The sequence below is a fragment of the Balaenoptera musculus genome, chromosome 10 (assembly GCF_009873245.2).
Source record: "Balaenoptera musculus isolate JJ_BM4_2016_0621 chromosome 10, mBalMus1.pri.v3, whole genome shotgun sequence".
NCBI lineage: Eukaryota > Metazoa > Chordata > Mammalia > Artiodactyla > Balaenopteridae > Balaenoptera > Balaenoptera musculus.
The window spans coordinates 13,171,859-13,189,036 of NC_045794.1; the positions used below are offsets into that span (position 1 = coordinate 13,171,859).

Consider the following 17,178-nt stretch of genomic DNA (forward strand, 5'->3'; position numbering starts at 1 on the left):
GTTACAGCCCAAGGACAAAGGCCCACTTAAAGACTGAAATTTAATAAGATTATAAAATACTTCCTCTCTCCCATACACTATCATCACAGCAATAGGGCTCCAGTAATCCAGTGGATTATGACTGACAGAGCTAAAAGACATAGACTGCCTCTAAGTAGGAAGACTTAGGAAGCCTGAAGTAAACATGAGAGACAAAAACCAGGATGTTATAGGACGTGAAGTCTCCAATACCTGTGGCTACAACAGATACTAAACACAGCCCAACTCTTAGCCAGATTAACATAAAATCTCACACTGAAGTCCCATCTATCTCAATTCTTATTACCTGATGTCACGACTGGCATTCAACAGAAAATTACAAGAGAGGGACTTCCCCAGTGGCACAGTGGTTAAGAATCCGCCTGCCAATGCAGGGGACACTGGTTCGAGCCCTGGTCCAGGAGGGTCCCACATGCTGTGGAGCAACTAAGCCCGTGCACCACAACTACTGAGCCTGCATTCTAGAGCCAACGGGCCACAACTACTGAGGCCGTGTGCCACAACCACTGAAGCCCGTGTGCCTAGAGCCCGTGCTCTGCAGCAAGAGAAGCCACCGCAATGAGAAGCCAGCGCACTGCAACAAAGAGTAGCCCCTGCTCACCGCAACTAGAGAAAGCCTGCATGCAGCAGCGAAGACCCAGTTCAGCCAAAAATAATAAATCAAAATTTAAAAAAATATTAAAAAAAGAGAAAATTACAAGAGATGCTAAAAGGCAAGAAAAAACACAATCTGTAGAGACAAACAAACATCAGAACCAGTCAGATATGTTAGAATTATCAGAAAGAAATTTAAAGTAACTATGACTAATATGTTAATGATTTTAATGGGAAAAGTAGACGACATGAAGGAATGATACGTAATATAAACAGAGAGATGGAAACCCTAAGAAAAACTCAAAAGGAAATACTAGAAATCAAAAACACTGAAACAGAAATGAAGAATGCCTTATCAGTAGACTGATAGGGCTGTGGAAAGAATCAGTGACTATGAAGATAGGTCAAAAGAAATCTGCTAAACTGAAACGTGAAGAGAAGAATGGATGAAAAAAAACAGAACATTCAAACACTGGAACAATTTCAAAAGGTGTGGCACATGTAACCGAAATACTTGAAGAAAGAGAAAATTGAATAGACAGCATATTTGAAGTAATAATAGCCAAGAATTTTCCAAAATTAATGACAGATACCAAACTGCAGATCCAGGAAGCTCAAACACTTAGCAGAATAAATTTCAAAAACAAACAAACAAACAAAAAACACTACATCTAGATATATAATATTCAAACTGAAGAAAACCAAAGACAAATAGAAAATTTCAGAAAAAAGCCAGAGAAAAGGAAAAGGAAACAATTCCAGTGGACTTCTCATTGGAAACCGTGTCGGCAAGAAGCAAGTAGAGTGAAATAATTAAAGTATCAAAGGAAAAAAAACCCACCAACCTAAAAATCTATATTCAGTGAAATTACCCTTCAAAAGTGAAGGACTTAGACATATTAAAAACTGAGGGAAATCATTGCCAGCAGATCTGCCCTATAAGAAATGTTAAAATGTTCTTCTGGAAGGAGGAGAATTATATAGGTCAGAAACTCTGATTTACATTAAAAAGGAAGGCCATCAGAGAAAGGATAAGTGAAGAACAAAAAGAAATTATGTTTCTTTCTCAGTTGATCTAAAAGATAACTGTTTAAAGATTATACCATATGGATAAGTGAAGATGAATTACAGCAGTGTTATGGGGATAGGAGGGAGAAATTAGGAATACTTGGTTGAAAGGTAACTGCAGTACTTGTGTAGCAATATAGTGTTATTTGAAGGTAGATTAGTTAAAAATGTATATTGAAAGCTCTAGGGCAGCCACTAAAAAAATATACAAAAGAAGTATAATTGATATGCTGAGAGGAGATAAAATGGAATCATATAAAATGCTCAGTTAAAACCAGAGAAGGTAGAAAAAGGTGTAACAATTAATAAAAAATACAACAAATAGAAAAAGGTATAATTAATTATAAAAAATAAGACCCTATTATATGTTGTCTGTAAGAAAGCCACTTTAAATATAAAGACTTTGAAGGTTCAAAGTAAAGGGATGGAGAAAGATATACCCTGCTAACATCAGAGAAAAGCAGGAGTAGGGGTATTAATTTCAGACAAAGCAGACTTCAGAAAAAGGAACATTTTCAGGGGTAAAGAAGGACATTGCATAATAATAAAGGGGTCATTTCTCCAAGAAGACATCCTAAACAATCCTAAACATGTATGTATGCACCTAACAACAGAGCATCAAAATATGAGGCAAAATCTGGTAGAACTGAAAAGAGAAATAGACAAATCTGCTGTTATAGCTGGACTTCAAGACCCCTCTTTCAGTAGTTGATAGCTCAAGAAAGCAGAAGTATCAGCTAGGACGTAGTTGACCTGAGTAGCCTTATTAATCAACATAATCAAATTGATGTTTATAGAGAACTCCATCCAACAGCAGCAGAATACATATTTTCAAGTTCACATGGAATATTCACCAAGAAAGGACACATCCTGGCTCTTAAAACACACTTTAATGTTTAAAAGAATAGACACCATACAAAGTATGTTCTTGGACTACAGTGGAACTAAACTAGGAATCAATAACAGAAAGACAGCTGAAAATCTCCCAAATAGTTGGAAATTAAACAACATACTTCTAAATAATGCATAGTTCAAGACATTCTCAAGAAAAATGTTAAAAATTTCTTTTGAATTAAATGGAAATTAAAATATAACTCATCAAAATTTGTGAAATGGTGCAAAAGCAAAGCTTAGAAGGAAATTTATAACATTAGATGCATATATTAGAAAAGAATGATCAAAAATCAATAATCTCAGCTTCTACCTTAGGACATAGAGAAAGAACCATAATTTATGTCTAAGGCAAGCAGAACAGCAGAAATAAAAATTAGAGCAGAAATGAAATGAAATTGAAAACAAAAACAATAGAGAAAATTTTAAAACCCTAAAAGCTGGTTCTTTGAAAAGATCAATCAAATTGATAAACCTCTAGTCAGAATAACCAAGAATCAAAGAGAGAATACTAATATCAGAAATGAGAGATCATAACTGTTCCTATGATCATTAAAAGAATAATAAAGGAATACTATGAACAACTCTTTGCCCACAGTTTGAAAATGTAGGTTAGAGGGATCAATTTCCTGAAAGATATGAACAACCAAAACTCCCACAGAGAGAAATAGTCTGAATAGGCCTATGCCTATTAATGATGTTATTTTAATTTTATTTATTTTATAAAATGTTTTAATTATAGAGTGTTATAAAATAATGAATTTGCTTATTTATTTAATAATATAATGATATTTAATACTTTAATAAATTATTAAAGAAAAATAATTAAAACCTTCCAAAAAGGAAAGTACTAGCTCTAGATGGTTTAACTGATGAATTCTACCAAACATTTAAGGAAGAAAATAATACCAATTCTCCACAGTCTCTTCCAGAAAATAGAAGAGAGAGCACTCACTCTGTGAGACCATCATTATCCTAGTACTAAAACTAGATAAAGACATTACAAGAAAGAAAAACTATAGATAATTGTCACTCATGAACATAGATGTGAAAATCCTCAATAACATAGTAGCAAAATGAGCCCAGTTTATAAAAAGAATAATATACCACAGCCAACTGGGATTTACTCCAGATATGCAAGGCTGGTTCAATGTAGTGTAATCCACCATATCAAGCTAAAAAAAAAAAAAAATGTATGCCAATACCAATTGGTACAATTTTGGCATTTGACAGATTCCAACACCTATTCATAATAAAATCTCTCAGCAAACTAGGAATAGAGGGAACTGCCTCAGCTTGATAAAACATATCTACAAACAAACTTTAGCTAATATGCTGGGGAACTGGATGCTTTTCCCCTAAGACCCCTCTAAGAACAGGGAAGGATGTTCTTTCTCACCACTCCTACTCAACATTTTACTGGAAGTCCTAGCTGGTGCAATAAGACAAGAAAAGGAAATACAATGTATAAAGATTGGGAAGTGTGGTAGACTGATAATGACTCCCAAAGATAGGTTTACATCCTAATCCCTAGAACCTATGAATATTACCTTTTTTGGGGGGGAAAAAAAGAGCCTTTGCAGATGTGTTTAAATTAAGGATTTTGAAATGAAGTTATTATTCCGGCTTATCCGAGTAGACTCAAAATGCCATCATATACGTCCTTATAAGAGAAAGGCAAAGGAATATTAAGCTCACACACAGAAGGGAAGGCAATGTGCAGGTGGAGACAGAGATTAGAGTGATGCAGCCAAGGAATGCTGGCAGCCATAAGAAGTTACAGAGACAAGGAACATGTTCTCCTGAGAGCCTCCACAGGGAGGGCAGCCATGCTCACACCTTGATTTGGGACTTCTGGCCTCCAGAACGGTGAGAGAATAAATTTCTTTTTCTCTAAGCTACCAAGTTTGTTATAATTTGTTACAACAGCAACAGGATATTAATACAGAAAGAAAGATATAAAACTGTTTTTCTCTGTAGGTGACCTCCCTGTCTATGGAGAAAATCTCTCCAAAACAACAAACTCCTGAATCTACTAAGTGAGTTTACCAAGATTTCATGATACAAGATTAATATACAAAAGTCTGTTTCTTTCCTATTTACTGTAATGGACAAACAGAATTTGAAATTTAGGAAAACAACCATTTACAATAGTAATTCATAATTGACATACTTAGGTATAATCTAATCTAACAAAATATAATCTGTACTTGACCTATTTGCATACCTGTTAGATTGCCTAAAGTTCAAAAATTGACGCCACCAAATGCTACTGAAGATGTAGAGCAACAGGAACTCTCATTCGTTACTGTTGGGAATGCAAAATGGTGTAGCTACATTGGAAGATAATTTGGTAGCTTTTTTCAAAGCTTAATATGTTCTTACTGTAAAATCTAGCAATTGCCCCTCTAGTTATTTACCCAACTGATTTGAAAATTTATGCCCACACGAAAACCTGCATATGAATATTTATAGCAACTTTATTCATATTTGCCAAAAACTGAAGCAACCAAAATATCCTTTAATAGGTGAATGGATTAACAAATGGTGGAACAGTTATGCAATGGAATACTATTTATCAATAAAAAGAAATGAGCCAGGAAAAGACAGAAGTGAATGTTAAGTGCATGTTGCTAAGTGAAAGAAGCCAGTCTGAAAGGCTGCTTGATTCCAATTACATAACATTCTGGAAAAGGCAAAACTGTTGAGTTAGTAAAAAGTTCAGTGATTGCTGGAGTAAGGGGGAAATGAAAATGTGAAGCATAGGGGATTTTTTTAGAGTGGTGGAAGTATTCTGTATGGTACTGTAAAGATAGATATATAACACTATACATTTTTCAAAACCACTAGAAGATTCACTACGAGTGAACCTTAATGTATGCAAATGAACACAGCCATTTAGGGGGTCAGGGGATTCCAGGATGGAATGCACACTGTGGCCAAAGAATCAAACTGTATTACAAATGTACAAAACAGCCTCACTGAAGGAGGTGGGAGAAAAGGTGCTGAGCTACATATCTTTATAAATGAATTTAGTCTATAAAGCTTAGAGGCCAGTGAAACTGCATGTTAGCACTAGACAGTCGTTGATGCAGTGGTTTTCCATAATGGTGTGGTTAACAATTCAGAGAACACGATACATGCATACTGGATGTGCACAATTAAATAAATGGATCATGGATGGTGGGTGCAAGGTTCTCACTGTTGGGGTGGGAGTTTACAGATAAGCAAGGGGAGAGGGCTAGAACAATCCTTGTAATGGGTCAGAGTTGGAGACATCAGTATAACTCGTCTTTAGTTTAATATAGACGTAGATAGTTAAATATGGAATTGTAAATATATACGTATATATAAATGGGTTAGAATATACACACACATTTTTCCTTGTTCAGTCAGCTGAGAAGGCCTAAAACCAAGATCCCTACAATTGCAATGAGTACACCTACCACCAAGATCTTGGTTTCTAACACTATTTTCCAATAAAAGGAACCAGGGCTCTTTGGAGAAATACCTTATTCTTGGACTGGGGTGGAAAACATATAAGACGAGCCTGGAGCATCTGGTAGTACCAGAAAGTAAGTGCTTAAAAAAACAAAAAATCCACATGATGGTGGTGTGTCAAAGGAAAACAGGAAGCAACTGAAAGAACTCCCAGTGGCCAAACCTAGAGCCATTTGAGCAACAAAATAAATTAAGTAATATTGGATTATAAACCCAAATAAAGAATAAATATCTTTGAGTCTATACTCATATAAATAAATGAATAAATGGAGAAGAGACAAGTCTCCCATGCAAAAACATCCAAAGAATGTATGTAGCTGCTCCACCCTGAAGGAAGTGGCTTGCAGCTCCCATTCCTAAAGCGTGGGATACACATAAGGACTTCTTTCCAAAGAGTACAGTACGGAAAATAGGAGGAAAGGAGTGACTTTTCACTGGAGAAACCTAGCAAATATCACCTCCACCGGTGTTCAAGGTCAGCTTCAACAGTGGGAAGTGATACCGTTAATATGTACCCTTGATGTGAAGTGATGAAAATGGCACATTACCTCTGTGGTTTTCGTCCCCAAAAAACATGTAATCCCAGTGTAATCATGAGAAAAATGTCAGACAATACCAGTTGACAGAAATTTTATGAAATACCTGACAAGTACTCCTTAAAATTGTCAAGGTCATCAAAATAAGGAAAGTCTAAGAAGCTGTCACAGCCAGGAGGAACCTATGGGGACATGACAAGTGTATTATAGTATCCTGGATGAAATTGGATTCTGAGTAAAACTAAGGAAATCTAAATAAAGTATTATTTTGGTTATAATAATACATCAATATTGGTTCATTAATTATAACAAATGTACCATACTGATATAAGTTGCTAATAATAGGGGAAACTGAGTGTGGGGTATATGGGAACTCTCTGTAATGTCCTCATAATGTTGCTGTAGATCTAAATCTGTTCTGAACTTAAAATAAATAAATAAAATGATATTTTCTTCTAAGCCACCTGCCCAATTTTGTTACTGGGACTGGAATGAAACCCCAAACTGTCTTCCTTTCCCCATTAGTCAGTTAAACATGAAAAGTATTATAATTTGCCTCTTCTTGGTAACTGTGGCCACCCACCCATCCACCCACCCAAAATTTATTAAGCTTCTCAGGTGTGTCATGCTCTGGGGATACAGAAGTGCACAAGAAAGGTATAGCACCTGTCTTCAAACAATACAGTCAAGAAAGGGGCACAAACAATGTGTAGGCCACCATTACAGCTCCTGGGCTGCTGTTGCCACCATGGTAGGTGTTTTCTTCTAGGTGTACTAGGAAGACAGTCTCCTCCGTAAGGGAGTTTGGCTCTTTTGGTTAACTTTAGATGGTGTGATTTTTAAGTGACTGTACCTTTTTTTCAGGCCTCTAAATATGGCCTTAGTCTTCTGTCTTAATAATCTTCTCTTCTGAGATGCTTAGAAGAATTCAGATAGGTCCAGTGTTGTACCCCAAAGCCTTCTAGTGGATCGGAAGACAGTGTCACCTATTAGGAAAACACATCACGGTTTCAGTGTGAATTTTTTAGTAATGTTCCTCTCACCTCTTACATCTATTTGCGGGCTTTCATTTCTTCTCTTTGCTTGTTATGTCTGATGTTGTAGGGGCCAGGCATTGGTTGTGGAGTCCCATTTATTCACTCATTCATCAACTTATGCCTACTTCAGGGCCTTCGCACTTGCTGTTTCCCTGCTTGTGGTACTCTTTTCACAGATTCCCTTCATCAGTCTCTGAATTTTGCTCGTCAGAGATGACTTTATGATGACTATTTAAATACAGCTACCTCTCCCCAAATCCATCACTCTTTCTCATTATGTTGCATTATTTTTCTTCACCACACTTCACTCCACCTGGCCTTTGTTATATAGCTCTTTGTTTATTGTCTTTTTCTTCTAGAGAATCTAGTCACAAGGGCAAGAACTTTGTTTGGTGTCGTGATCTGTTCCCAGCATGTAGAACAGAATCCAGCACATAGTAAGCACTCAGTAAATACTTCTTGAAAGAATGCAGGCATGACAAGCACATCTCCATTTCCCCAAATGGACCTACAGACCCAAAGGAAAGAAGACTTCCGATGACCTGCTTGGATAGATCAGAATTCCTGTGGTTCTTACACAGAGGGCGACTCTACCGAGGTCTTCGCTCCATTTCTGTTTGTATAACACTTGACAGGTTTCACAGTCTTTTCACAGAGATTGTCTCTTTTGATTCTTTGTATAACACTATGAAGCAAGTAAGAATTTCCAGACATGTTTTATAAAGGAGAAAGGTTAGGCGATGGAATTTGCAAGGTAAATACAGTATCTGGCAAAGCTGGAAACCAGATCTCCTGACTTCTGGCTCATCAAGTGATTACCCAGGATTTATGTTTCCTCTACACCTGCTCATAGCATGTATGCTTTTGAGGGAAAGGGCTTGAATGATTTGTGTTTATATTTCCCACTGTGCCTTTCACACAGTGTGCTTGCTGAAGGCGTGTTGATTTGAACCTTTCTATCCACAGGGTAGTCCTGGGCATGTCTTTTGCAGTTGAAACCAGAGGGGAGAGTTTTGGCCACTTCTTGTCTCCACTTCTTTTGACCATTTCTTTGACAGACCTGGGAGAATCTCAGAGATAAGCTTTACATAGAGTTCTACAGATTGTGTGGGCGAGGGCCATGAACTGGCCCAGGAATCACCTAGGAACCTTGTTTCTATTCAGATTATGATTCAGTTGGTCTGGTGTAGGGCCTGAGAGTCTACGTTTTATTTTTTAAACAAACTTTCTTTTTTTAATTTATTTTATTTAATTTACTTATTTATTTTTGGCTGCGATGGGTCTTCGTTGCTGTGCGCGGGCTTTCTCTAGTTGCAGCGAGTGAGGGCTACTTGTCGATGCGGTGCACGGGCTTCTCATAGCGGTGCCTTCTCGTTGCCGAGCACGGGCTCTAGGCACGCGGGCTTCGGTAGTTGTGGCACGTGGGCTCAGTAGTTGTGGCGCACGAGCTTAGTTGCTCCGCGGCATGTGGGATCTTCCTGGACCAGGGCTCGAACCCGTGTCCCCTGCTTTGGCAGGTGGATTCTTAACCACTGTGCCACCAGGGAAGTCCGAGAGTCTATGTTTTAAACACGTTCCCTGGTAGTGCCTGTGCTGCTGATCTGTGGTCTGCACGGAGCATTGCGAGGATGGTTCACCACCTGAAGGATGGAGTCTGTGTTTGGCTGTCTGACTGTGTGACCCTCAGTAAGTTTCTTAGAGACTCTATAGCACATGGGTTAAGCTATATTGCTTTGGTTAGAATTCTACCTACCCCCTGCCCTTACTGTGTGACCTCAAGCAAGTTACTTTACATTTCTGTGCCTTAATTTCCTCTTTAAAAATGGGGATCATATTAGTACTTATACAGTTATTGTGAGGATCGATTGAGTCCGTACTTAGAAAGCACCTAGAATAGTGCATAGTGCACAGCACTCAGTGACTCTTAACTATTATCATCCTCTCTTTGTCTCCTTGTGCTATTTTGTTTTGGGTTTCTCTTCAGCAGAAGCCTACATCAATAGGTTTAAGATACATCTGAGAGACAGGAAGTGTTTAAAATACTTGCTAGTTGAAAAGGCATGGTGTCTTTCATGAAAATCACAATCTGGTTGGAAGACAGACCTTTCGTCAGCTAACAATGCAGTAGGAATCAGCTAACGGTGATTCTCCTCGTGCTGTCACAGCTATACTGTGTACTTTCTATCACACGTAAGAATATGAGTAGGCCCTCCAGTTTTGTCGTAAAATGTTATGATATATGATGCTAAGCACAGGGCATGAAATTGTTTCTATTCCTCTCAGTTTTGCATTAAATAAACCAACTTGATTTTAATTGCTGATATGGAAATATAGAGGCAAGAGCTCCAGGGATCAGTGAGAATCTGTTTGTGCCTGATTTAATCCATCGTATGGTCAGGGGAAAAAAAATGTCGACAGAATGATCTTAAAGAGAGATTTGGTTTTAGTTTTTCAAATAATTGATGAAAAATAAAGTCGTGTTCTTCAGGAAAAAGAATTTACACAACTCGTTTCTTCCACCGGCTCAAAAGTGTAAAAAATAAGTTTTTGAATTAACATGGAGTTTTTTCTTCCTTTTGTTTTAGGATCAGATTTCATTAAGACCTCTACTGGAAAAGAAACAGTAAATGCCACCTTCCCAGTAGCTATAGTCATGCTACGGGCCATTAGGGATTTCTTCTGGAAAACTGGAAACAAGGTATATATATTATTGCCAGCAGATCTTTCTTTGGAGTAAAGATAATGTTATTTACAGTACTCGTCACAGCCACGATAACTGTCTTTATAGGCAGATGGTGCGAGTGCGTTACCTGCATTAAGATAAACGTTTAATTTACCTTTCACTACAAAAGAATACATTCGGGGGGAAACTGTGCGATTCACAGAAAGTGAGTATGAGTGTGGGTGTTAGGATGTGTGATCAAGGTGTAAACTCACTTTATGTCCTTTTATTAACCGAAGACAATTTTATCACTGATGAGAGATTCCTAAATGGGTTCCTTAACGAACTAATTCTGCTGCAGCACAGAAGCTTTCTGGTAAGGCGTTGGCCAGAGAAAACAGGTTAATGCAGAAATTAAACTTCCTTGAGGAATGGAAAGAATTGCAGAGTAACATTTATTGAATGATAAGCTGTGGTGGTGATATGAAAAGTATGCAATATAATGGGAAATAATCTTTTCCTGTCATTATTGAAGGACACACATAAATTGGTTTTTCTGTTGGGAAACCCCCGGTCCAGAAAAACTTATTACTTTTAATAATATGAGGTGAAGAGAAAATTCTCGAGGAGATGAACTTATTAAACAAAATAATGAAATGCTGTGAAACAGCAGGGAAAAGGTAGCTAGACGTTATATAGCTCTTGAATTAAATATCCATTTTTGCGTTTTATGGCAGCTGGAGGTGCTCTTTGGAAGACTGTTAAGCTGAGGAGGGTATATGCTCGCTTTTGTCAGCTTTTCGAAAAATAATACATATTTTTTGAAACATATGAATTTAAAAGGAAAAATGCGTATGAGGTGTTTTTTTTTAAAATGAGTTTGGATTTTCCTTTTCACTTCAAGTTGCTTGTTTAGCTGCAAATTATCTCAAAGGATTTTTTTTTAACATCATTGGCGAGAAAGGTAATTTTTATTTTTAAATGAGACTTTCCCTTCCTGAAAGGCATCTTTTAAAACCAATCTCTTGATTTCTGCTGCATAGAAACCCAAAAAAGAACTTTAATCCTTTGCCAGCTGGATGTGATGACTTTATATGTGACTGTATTTCAGTTTATTTTGGAATCGGAGACCTTTTTTAGAAGGTACCTGGGTTTGAGAGGAAATGAACTCCTTGCAGCATTTGCTCCTTCAGAATACCTTCATATCTTAGAAGAGTACAAATAGGATAAATATCTACACGGTGACCTACATATGAAAGTTAACCCAACTGAGTAACCTCCTCTTGGTAGCCTTTCTGCAATGGTCCTAATTAAAAAAAAAAAAAATTATAAGAAAAGCTGTAAAAATGAGAACTCCAGCTTTGGACCCCCCAAATGAGACCACCACCACTCACTAGATCAGTGGTTCTTATTCTCAGCCAAAGAACATCACAATAGATGTGAAGCTTTTTATACTTCCAGATGCCTGGGCCCTCACCCCGGCAGTCCTGGATCAGTCTTCAGGCATCTCTACGTTTCATAAGCTCCATAGTTGGGGCTAAAATTCTCCAGTGGGGACCCAGTCCTGTCTTGTTTTCAGTAAACATTCATTGAGTTGTTACCTATGTGCTATGTTAACCTATGTTAAGTGCTAGAGATACAAAAGTGAACATGTCCCTTCTCAAAAGAGCCCTTACACAAGAATTTCAATAAAAGTTTTAAGTGTTCAGTGTTCTAGGTCAGGGTAGTGAGGGAGGAACATTTTGCTGTTTTTCATTACTTTCTTTTTAATTGTATCCCGCCTTTCCTCAGCTAATAAATAAAGTTCATCCTGGTTTTATTGAGAAACAGGTACAAGTCAATTCAAATTCATCTTGATCACATTTGATTTCACATAGGACCTGTGTGTGTATCTGCAAATCAGGGGCATTTTTTTGGATTGTTGACAAGCTGCCCGGGCAGCCCTTAGACTATGAAGCTTCCACGTCATTGATTTAAGGGGTGTTTTAAAATGTGACAGGCCGCCTTCCAGACCATGATTAGTGTCACTCCTGAGAAGCAGAGGCTTGATATTTCATAGCTGATTTCACTGCAGATTCATGTTTTCCATATTCTCTCCCTTAAAAAAAAAAAGGATAAACTTAACGCTAGAAACTGTCTTTCGAAACCTTGCCAAATAGACTTGCTGACACAACTGAATTGTATAGAAAAATCTATATGCAGCACTGCCTAATTAACAGAAAATGCTCCTGTGATTAACATGTATGCTAATATGAGCTAAAATTGATTTTTTTTTTTTTGCCTCATCTCAATAAACAACCTGACTCCACCTATCTCCCCCCACTCCCCCCACCTCACTCTTACAGGGTCACTTGGGCTCCAGAGCGATAAGCAGATATGGTTAGAATCTCTGCACGACTGTTGCTTAGCTGTGTGACGTGTGACCGAGGCAGGGAAACCAGTTGGGAGGCTTCTCCCGATGTTCCAGTGAGGGCTGACGAGGGTCTAAACTAAAACAGTGGAAGGGAGAGTAGAGAGGAAAGTACATGTGGAGATAGACGAGTTCAGAGGGTGGGATCGGTGGGACTTGACTTGGTGGGTCACTGGATGTGATGTGAGGGACGTGGTGGAGTCCAGGTTAACTAGGAGTTTCTGGGTTGGGTTTGCTGACCTAAAGCAAGTAGACCGCTAGCTATTTCTCCGCCAAAGATGGGCTTATTTGGGATCAGCCACCATGGCGAGCCACATGCAAGTCCCTGCAGGGCAAGGAAAGAAGTGTGCTTTATAGAGAGGAAAAGGAAGACAGCGGATACTAAGCAAGGAGTCCGGGGCTTTTCATTGGCTGAGTCCTTTGCAGAAAAGGAGTCTTTCTTCTTCCTGTCAGGCTCTGTTATCCAGGAGTAAGAGCCCCTGCTTCTGGTCTCCCGACTCCATTTAATCAAGGTTTCTGTTTAATCATTTTTTACAGGTTGATAATGGGACCATTCATTTATTGTGTCCCTTCTCTGGCATTCTGTTAGCAATCACCCCCTGCTGGTGCCACCTGTCAGAGCAGCCAAACTCTGAGTGGTCGAAGGCGTGAGCTTTAGTTCTTGGGCTTTGGGTGTTTACTGTACCGGATAGTCAAGTTCTTGAGACAAGTATATCCAAATAAGCAGGTTTTACTGTATATAGGACACGTTTATCATTTTCGAATGGACCCAGGGACATCATTTGTAAACATCAGATATTGGCGGAATTGTGCTGTTTTGTGGTCACCTTCAGAGACTACTGAGGCGTGAAGGTCCCCTACACCGTCTTTTTCACCTGTACTTTTTTAACTGTTTGGCTGCTTTATGTAACTTGGTCTACTTACAACTTAGAAAAAGAGTCCCTGCAGTTAAGTTGATTAAAGTAACTGTCACCTCTCCTTGCTGGTTGCTGCTAGTTTGTTTAGTGTGGTCTCACTGAGTCTCTCCTCTTGTTTTAAATCCACATATGTCTCTTTTGCAGCTCAAGGTGGAGGGCTGAAAGGTGTACATTTCTTCTGGCCTCCTGGTAGAAACAGAGAATGAATGGGCTTTTGTGATATGTTTTCCTGTTTATTGACACCTCTCTTGTTTATCCCAGGTTCACAGCTATAGTCTAGATGGTTGAGGTTTATGACTTTCCAGTAAGTGAAATGTTAATGAGGGTTATTAACTCTCATTAGTGTCTCAGAGGCAGTGACATTCTTCCCATTAATCTTGGAAAAGTCGTTTTGTAGTGTAAATGGGCACGAGTCAGTGCTCTAAGGTCTTTTGCGGGGGGGTGGGGGGGGTGGGGGGTGGGGGAGGGGGGGGACACACGCGAACTAGGCTTTAGAAAAGAGAGGACGGAGACCCCGTATTAACACAGGACCAGTTTTTTTTTTAATTTTTTATTTTTATTTATTTATTTTATTTTTTATTTATTTATTTATTTATTATTTTTGGCTGTGCTGGGTCTTCGGTTCGTGCGAGGGCTTTCTCTAGTTGCGGCAAGCGGGGGCCACTCCTCATCGCGGTGCGCGGGCCTCTCACTATCGCGGCCCCTCCCGTTGCGGGGCACAGGCTCCAGACGCGCAGGCTCAGTAGTTGTGGCTCACGGGCCCAGCCGCTCCGTGGCATGTGGGATCCTCCCAGACCAGGGCTCGAACCCGTGTCCTCTGCATTAGCAGGCAGATTCTCAACCACTGCGCCACCAGGGAAGCCCCATGGACCAGTTTTTAAAGCAACCCAATAACAACGCTAAGCATTGCTCTCTTTCCCGCCTCCCCTGTTAGATAGGCTTTAAGCCGGCAGGAGGCATCCGCAGCGCGAAGGACTCCCTTGCATGGCTCTCTCTCGTAAAGGAGGAGCTAGGGGATGAGTGGCTGAAGCCAGAACTCTTTCGAATAGGTGCCAGCACTCTGCTCGCGGACATCGAGAGGCAGGTGAGGAGCACCCCCTTGTTCCTGGAACAAACTGACAAGTATTTTTGAGAAAGAAGTAAAAAGGCACTTATTGGGCTGTGAGAACTGGAGGTGAAAACTCCTCTGATGACCTCATTGTACACAGCCTCTGCCTTCTTCCAAGCAAACCTCCACCTCAATAGGTTGGATGGAGATTCTGCTGAGCGCCTAACAGTGGGGCTTTATAATGAAATGTTAACTAAAATTATTATGTAATGCTGTAATTAGTAATTGATATGTATAGTAATATAATAATTAATGACTGATTAAACTCTGCTTTCCCCACAGATTTACCATCACGTGACTGGAAGATATGCAGCTTATCATGATCTTCCCATGTCTTAAATCAGCGACGAATTCCAGAAGAGTCCTTTACTATTTTTTCTGCGTGATTGCTAAAATTATTTCATTAAAAAAATGAGGGAATAGGTAACTGACTTTTTTCCCTTAAAATTTCCATTGAATTTAACTCAAAGAATGAAAGGGAAAAGCCGGGTACACGCATGGTGTGTACACACATGGTCCCCGTTTCAGGCATGTCTGAAATGGTCTTGATTACTAGAAGATCTCCATTGTTAATTTTGTGAAGATTTTCTCTTAAGAACTCTGAGTAAATTGTTAATGATAGCTTTGACAACATTAAATTTTAAGGAAGCAAAATGTTGACTTACCCAAGAACCATGCTGTAGCAAAAGAAAATGCAGCACCCCTGAACCGCTCTTGTTCTCCCACTGACTTCAGGACGCACTTACTTGGCACTAATTTCCTGCCCTGAAAATCCATCTTTAATTTTTGCAGCAGATACGCCCTTTTACTAATTGTTTTGCTAATGAAATTTCTGTCATTGTTATATGAAACTATGGATATCATTGAATTTTTTAATTAAAAAAAATTCCTATAGTTTATTTTTAAAAAACCTTTGAATTGTAATAATACATATTGAAAAGTTAATCCATTAAACATATAAAGAGGTTTTATCAATGACTTTCTAGTAGAGTCCTTGAGTATTTATCTCAGATAAAGCACCTCAGTATATTATTAATAAATACAACTTATGTCTATATTCTGAAACTTTCTCTGATAGAGTGAATAGGGAAGAAACAGCAGACACTAACAGCACTTAGTATGTGCTAAGCTCCTTATATATAACAATTTATTTCACCCTTGTTTAATCTCTGTTACAGTAAGGTTAGTACAGTAAGGTTTTTAATCCTCACAACAGTCAGTACTGATGTTATCATCCTTTTATACAGATGAGGGACTGAGGCACAGAGAGCTTAAGCAACTTGCCAAAGGTCACAGAGCTCAGAATTAGCAGAGTCAAGAATCAAGCTGAGGCAGGCAGTCTGGCTCCTGAGTCTGTGCAGTCACCCCAGGTACGTAAAACTGTCCCCCGGCACCCAAAGACACGTAGACAGAGCCCCCGGTCAGCTATGGGGAATGGTCATCTGCTTTGTGGGCTACCGGTTCCTTTACTCTCTGTCTCTCTCAACTGCCCACCTCCACCTTTTTGGCTTGCTAGCACCTCTCCCACATTATAGAACTTAAGATTTCTTAAATGGTGATTTTCACGGAGAGCGTCTTTTCTTCCTCCCTGAACAAGTCTCCAGCTACTCATAAGTGGAAAACTCTGGACTGAGGAGTTGGTTTTGGTTTCATCTTATCATCTGCTGAATTCTAGCCCAGCCTCTTCCTCTTTCCAGCTTTGTGACATTAGTCCAGTCTATTCACATCTCTGGACCTCAGTTTCTTCATCTGTAAAATAAAGGGGTTGATGCAGGTGATATCAAGATTCACTCAGAGTTCAATTTGTGTTACCCTAAAGATAATGATAACACATCCAAGAAAATGGTACATGGTTCTAAAGAGAAAACACTTTTGTAGCAATCTAAATTAGAATTTGCCTCTCAGTCGTCAATTAGGCACGTCCCTCAAAGCACCTCTCTAACTGTGAGTGAAATGATTAAAAATAAGAGCAGAAAAGAAATTCTGCTTTCCCCTAACACCCTAGCAGAAAGCGAACTTTTGACTTAGGCCTTTGGATGTGGTCAGTGGCCCTGAATGCCGTTTCCACCTTCATCACGTGCTGGTCCACGTGCCCACCAGCACAATGGCCAGTCACCTTTGGAGAAGAAACTTTTCAGAAAAGTAATTACATTCCATCACCTTTGAAGCTATTCCAATTTCACAGGGGTTTCTGTTTTCCTCCCATTAAACCCAGCTGGTCATTTCAGTTGATCAAGTGAACAGGCATCATTATCTTCAGTTCTAATTTATATGAGGCATCCACTGAAATTGACCTCTGCGGACAATTATAGATTCACATAGGAAATTAAGACCAGTGAGCCCCTCAAACCTATTAGAGGCTGATGAACATGGCCTGATCCAAAGGTAAGTCATCATATATTTGGGAGGACAATT

At 39.1% G+C, this 17,178-nt stretch overlaps 1 protein-coding gene across 1 annotated transcript in view; it reads left to right on the top strand.

Annotated features, from left to right (window-relative positions):
* The window catches only part of DERA (deoxyribose-phosphate aldolase), a 124,501-nt gene extending 108,681 nt beyond the window's left edge, over nt 1-15,820 (top strand). The window contains exons 7-9 of the mRNA XM_036867174.1: nt 10,252-10,364; nt 14,590-14,739; nt 15,046-15,820. Coding sequence (XP_036723069.1) covers nt 10,252-10,364; nt 14,590-14,739; nt 15,046-15,102 — 320 coding nt within the window. The 3' untranslated portion in view covers nt 15,103-15,820. The remainder of the gene's footprint in view (nt 1-10,251; nt 10,365-14,589; nt 14,740-15,045) is intronic.
* Nucleotides 15,821-17,178: the final 1,358 nt, after the last annotated feature.